This window comes from Palaemon carinicauda, chromosome 4, assembly GCF_036898095.1.
Source record: "Palaemon carinicauda isolate YSFRI2023 chromosome 4, ASM3689809v2, whole genome shotgun sequence".
Classification (NCBI taxonomy): domain Eukaryota; kingdom Metazoa; phylum Arthropoda; class Malacostraca; order Decapoda; family Palaemonidae; genus Palaemon; species Palaemon carinicauda.
Window position 1 is genome coordinate 100,976,391 of NC_090728.1, and position 4,887 is coordinate 100,981,277.

The window sequence follows — 4,887 nt, forward strand, 5'->3', positions numbered from 1 at the left end:
TTGGACATAATACATGTATTTCAACAAAAAAAAAAAAAATTGCAAACAGTTCGTTAGGAAATGTTTTAAAACATAAATGTAAACAATAGATAAAATGTACTTCATACACAAGGCTAACGGCGCAATAATTGGCACCAACAACAATGATTCTAATGATCACAACGAATTCCTGCCGCTAGATTTCACAGGAACAGGTTAAGGGCTGGAGTAGGGCGAAAAACAAAAAACAAACAAACACCAAATATTTCAGGAGCAGTTACAGTAAACTTGTTGCGTGCTTATGATATGACAATGACCGACGGCGACATGCATGATGCGGACCGACACAAAGGTTAGTTTCAAGCAATTGTGGTTTTGGTACTTTCAGGCCACCGATGAGCTCAAACCGCATGGTGCCTACGCCAGCATTAACGTCAACATCTGCATTTGAAGTGCAACTGAAACTCAAAAGTGGTCACTTGAGAACAATTAGCACTAAAGACTGCACATGTTGAGAAAATATTCCTTAGAATCAATTTTTATGAAAGAAAAAACTAACTAGAATGCGCGTTTATACATTAAGGGAATGTATTGTCATGAAATTTTCACGAAATCAGGGGAAAAAATATGTAAAATCTCATACATAAACTTAGGAGCAACTTGACTTGAGCTAAATAAAAAGTATTAAAATGGAGAATTGTAAAAGATGATCGTGAGGTTTAGCTAGAAAATACCAAAATAAATATTCGTCTAAATTTACTTGAAAACTTTGTAATATAAATAAATCTGTGAGTTAATTTGAAGGAATGGGTTATTATCTTTCACGGATGAATGTCTTAAATTAACATTATGGCTTGCCCTCAAGCCATAACAGCAAATCTCCATAAACTACTCAACCTCGCTATATACCAAGCTAATTATAGCAACCTCTGGGAAGGTGGCGGTAATCATCTTAATTAGAGCAATTAAGAAATGAAGTCTAAAAAGCAATTTGGCCGAGGCAACGTCGACCTGCGTACACCATTCCCTAACACAGCAATAAAAACATATGGAAAGGAAGGATCGTACTGAAATCGATCTTTGCTTACAAAACAAGCATCCGCCTTCGAATTACAAACCTTTCCATAGATATTCAAGGGACAGAGGATGAGGTTATGGGGTCTGCCTTACTACTCAAAAGACACCCAGAACATCTGGCAGCTCTCCTTCTTACCTGGACGACAGGGAAGCCGCTAAGGGGTTGAACATCCTATGTTATAAAACGCCACTGACACATTCTATTCTCGGTTTGGCACTTTCACGTCACTTCCAAAACATATAGAAACAAGTCACGAAATCGTCTTTCATCAGCTATCGATCACCAACCCATCCACAGATCGTGAGAACTGAAAACAACAGGCCGTGGCCCGTGGGATCCTTCACCAACCACGATAAACACACGACTCGCGCATGCACCTGTAACGCAGCCTCGGATTGGTGGTTATTCCGCACCACCTGATCAATCCGCCAATAGTTGCTCGGCTTTCATAGCGGACAGTGTTGCTTTATCTCCCTCTCTCGGCTTTAACCCTGTGAACACTGCCGGGCCTGTATAAAGGGACAAGATAAAATAACACATCATTGTCTGGCCTTGGAATTCACTCAGTTTAGGATCCCACACCGTTGCTGTATCGATACTCAATTGAAAAAAACTTTCTGCAGAACTTTGATTATGACAATTATAAATTTAATTACATGAAGCTTGTATAATAGACAAGACGTGCGTGGGATGTAGCCTATTGTAATTTTCTTTTTATTACAAACAAACATGATAGAAATCCCGTATATTCATGAACACAAAAATTGTATACTATATATATATATATGTATATATATATATATATATATATATATATATATATATATATATATACATATATATATATATGTATATATATATATATATATATATATATATATACATATATATATATGTATGTATATATATATATATATATATATATATATATATATATATATATATATATACATATATATATATGTATATATATATATATATATATATATATATGTGTGTGTGTGTGTGTGTGTGTTTATATATTTATTAAGCAATTAAATGAATTATGATATTTAAAGTACATCTTACAAACTTCCCTTTCTTGGATGATACGCTCTAATGCTCCTTACTTACAGGTCCAATACAGCAATGCACTCGCCTACATGTGCGTAAATGTTGCTTACACGCAATTACGCAAATAGGCGTATACATGCACAACGTGAATAAAGAAATATATTGCTGTCACTTACGCACACACTTGATATCAACATTAAAAAACCCAACTACCCAAATAATGGTAGGAAAAGTAAAAACATCTGGATGGACCTTCAGATTCGGACACCAAATATTACAGTACTCCATTCATCAGTTAACTTCTAAATTTATAAATATATACATATGCATAGATATGTGGTTTACAATCACGAAATACACAAAATGCAAAAGAAGATATTCCGTCCATATAAATTTACAATTGCAAATGCATACTTTACAAGAAACATACAAATGAGACACACACACAACAACATAGCGTGTGTATGTTACTTTATACCTGCACATTTTCTTCTCTGAATAGGGTTGTGCCGGAAGATTTTAGCATTTCTGTATCTCAGCAAATCATTACGTATCAGATTAGTAACTCAACATCGTTTTCCTGATACCCATTTCGTGGGTGGCAGCTGGGATTAAACATGGTCCCATAAATTCGCAGTTTGACCACAGCCATAGCACCTTTCTTCCAATCTCTCTCTCTCTCTCTCTCTCTCTCTCTCTCTCTCTCTCTCTCTCTCTCTCTCTCTCTCATGACCACTAGATCCGTGCTTCAGGAATCGAACTTTCAGGCTCAAAGTGGAATTTCCTATTTATTCGAATAAACTACAACGACCCTTATATATATATATATATATATATATATATATATATATATATATATATATATATATATATATATATATTTATATATATGTATATATATATACATATATATATATATATATATATATATATATATATATATATATATATATATACTGTCATCACTATCATTATCTCCTACGTCTGTTGACGCAAAGGGCCTCGGTTGGATTTCGCCTGTCGTCTCTATCTTCAGCTTTTAAATCAATCTCCTACACCTACATCACGTTTCATAGTCTTCCAACACTTTAGTACCTCTTGGAGCCCAGTTGAAAGTTTAGTGAAATACTCTTGGAGAGTGCGAAGAGCATGACCAAACTATCTCCATTTCCCTAACCATGATCTCATCAACATAAGGCACTCGGGTAATCTCTCTTATGGTTTCATTTCTAATCCTGTCCAGCCATTTAACTCCCAATATTCTTCTGAGGGCTTTGTTCTCAAATCAACAGAATTTTTTTTATATTGTTTCATTGTTATACCACAACTCATGTCTACATAGTAAAACCGATCCTACTAAACTGATATATGGCCTGATTTTTATATGTAATTTCAGGCGATTTGATTTCCAAATTTTACTTAACATAGTCATTGTCTGGTTTTCTTTTTTCAATCTTTCATTAAACTCAAATTCTAAAGATCCTGTATTACAGATCATAGTTCATAAATATCTAAATGATTCCACCTCATTAATCCTTTCTCCTTCCAATGATATTTCATCTCCCATTGCATATTCCGTTTTCATCATCTGGCTTTCTTCTATTTATCTTAAGCCCAACCTCGTGTGATATTTCATGGATTTTGGTAGACAAGCATTGCAAGTTCTGTGGTGTTCTGCTAATAAGAACAGCGTCGTCAGCATACTCTAAGTCAACTATTTTCCTGTTAGCATTCCAGTCCTATCCTCCTCCATCATCAACTACTGATCTATATGCATTACACGAGGAGGATAAACAACATAGGTGACAACACATTCCCTTAGAGTACTCCACTGTTCCCTGGAAATTCATTTGATAGGACTCCACTAATATTAACTTTGTACTTGCTATGCTCATAAACAGACTTAATCAAATTTACATATTAAAGAGTAACTCCATGATAACGCAGGACTCTCCACAAAATTGGACGGCTCACACTATCAAAGCTTTTTCATAGTCCACAAATGCTATCAAAAGTGGATTTCTATATAATTTTTTTTTCCTAAAGCCAAGGTGGACTGAGATTAATAGTTTCCCTTTTACTCTTTCATGTGTGACATTCCTTTGGGCAAACTTTCCATCTATTCCCATTTGTCTCTTATCATCTCTTGAAACTCATTCGCAGCTCATTTATCTTCTACCTGAACCAAAGGTTTTGTACCTGGTCATGGAGACAGATCGTGTTTTGTCTCATTCGTCTAGGTATATAGATTATAGTGTTCTCGACTAGTTGCTGTTTATATCATATATGCATGTGGTTCGGTCTTGAAAAAAGGGCTTGTTGCATATGTAGATGATTATACTCTCTTTGCATCTATTCCTTGATAAAAATCAAATTATGGAAGATAAAGTAAAAACTTGGCAACACTCAAAGTGTCATTATAAGTAGGTCAAGGACAGGGATTCCTTAAAATACAGATCCTTACATCGACAATTCCCTTCTCCTAATTTGTATAGTCGCCTCGAGCACTATCATTCAGTTAGCTCTCTGTGCATATTGCATAATATTTTTCATAATTCTGACCATCATTTGCATTCAGATCTCCCCAAGTTGTACCATCGGGTATGTAATACTAGGTAAACACTTGATTTCAACAGTGTACATTCTCCATCACAAGGCTCACTACTCAACAGTAAACTAGCAGTTTTATTCCATCTGTAACCACATTATGGAATCATCTTCCTAATATGGTACTGTAGTTGAATCTGTGGAACTTCAGAAGTTCAAACTTGTAATTG

The 4,887-nt window shown here is 35.0% G+C and overlaps 1 protein-coding gene across 5 annotated transcripts in view; it reads right to left on the reverse strand.

Moving 5' to 3' along the window:
• Positions 1-1,398, reverse strand: part of vari (MAGUK p55 subfamily member vari) — a 310,024-nt gene extending 308,626 nt beyond the window's left edge. Inside the window, exon 1 of one of the 5 annotated variants that reach the window (XM_068372529.1) lies at positions 1,193-1,398. In XM_068372529.1, coding sequence (XP_068228630.1) covers positions 1,193-1,227 — 35 coding nt within the window. In that variant the 5' untranslated portion in view covers positions 1,228-1,398. The remainder of the gene's footprint in view (positions 1-1,192) is intronic. The other 4 variants (XM_068372527.1, XM_068372528.1, XM_068372526.1 and 1 more) reach the window with 4 other exon arrangements.
• Between the last annotated feature and the right edge of the window lie 3,489 nt (positions 1,399-4,887).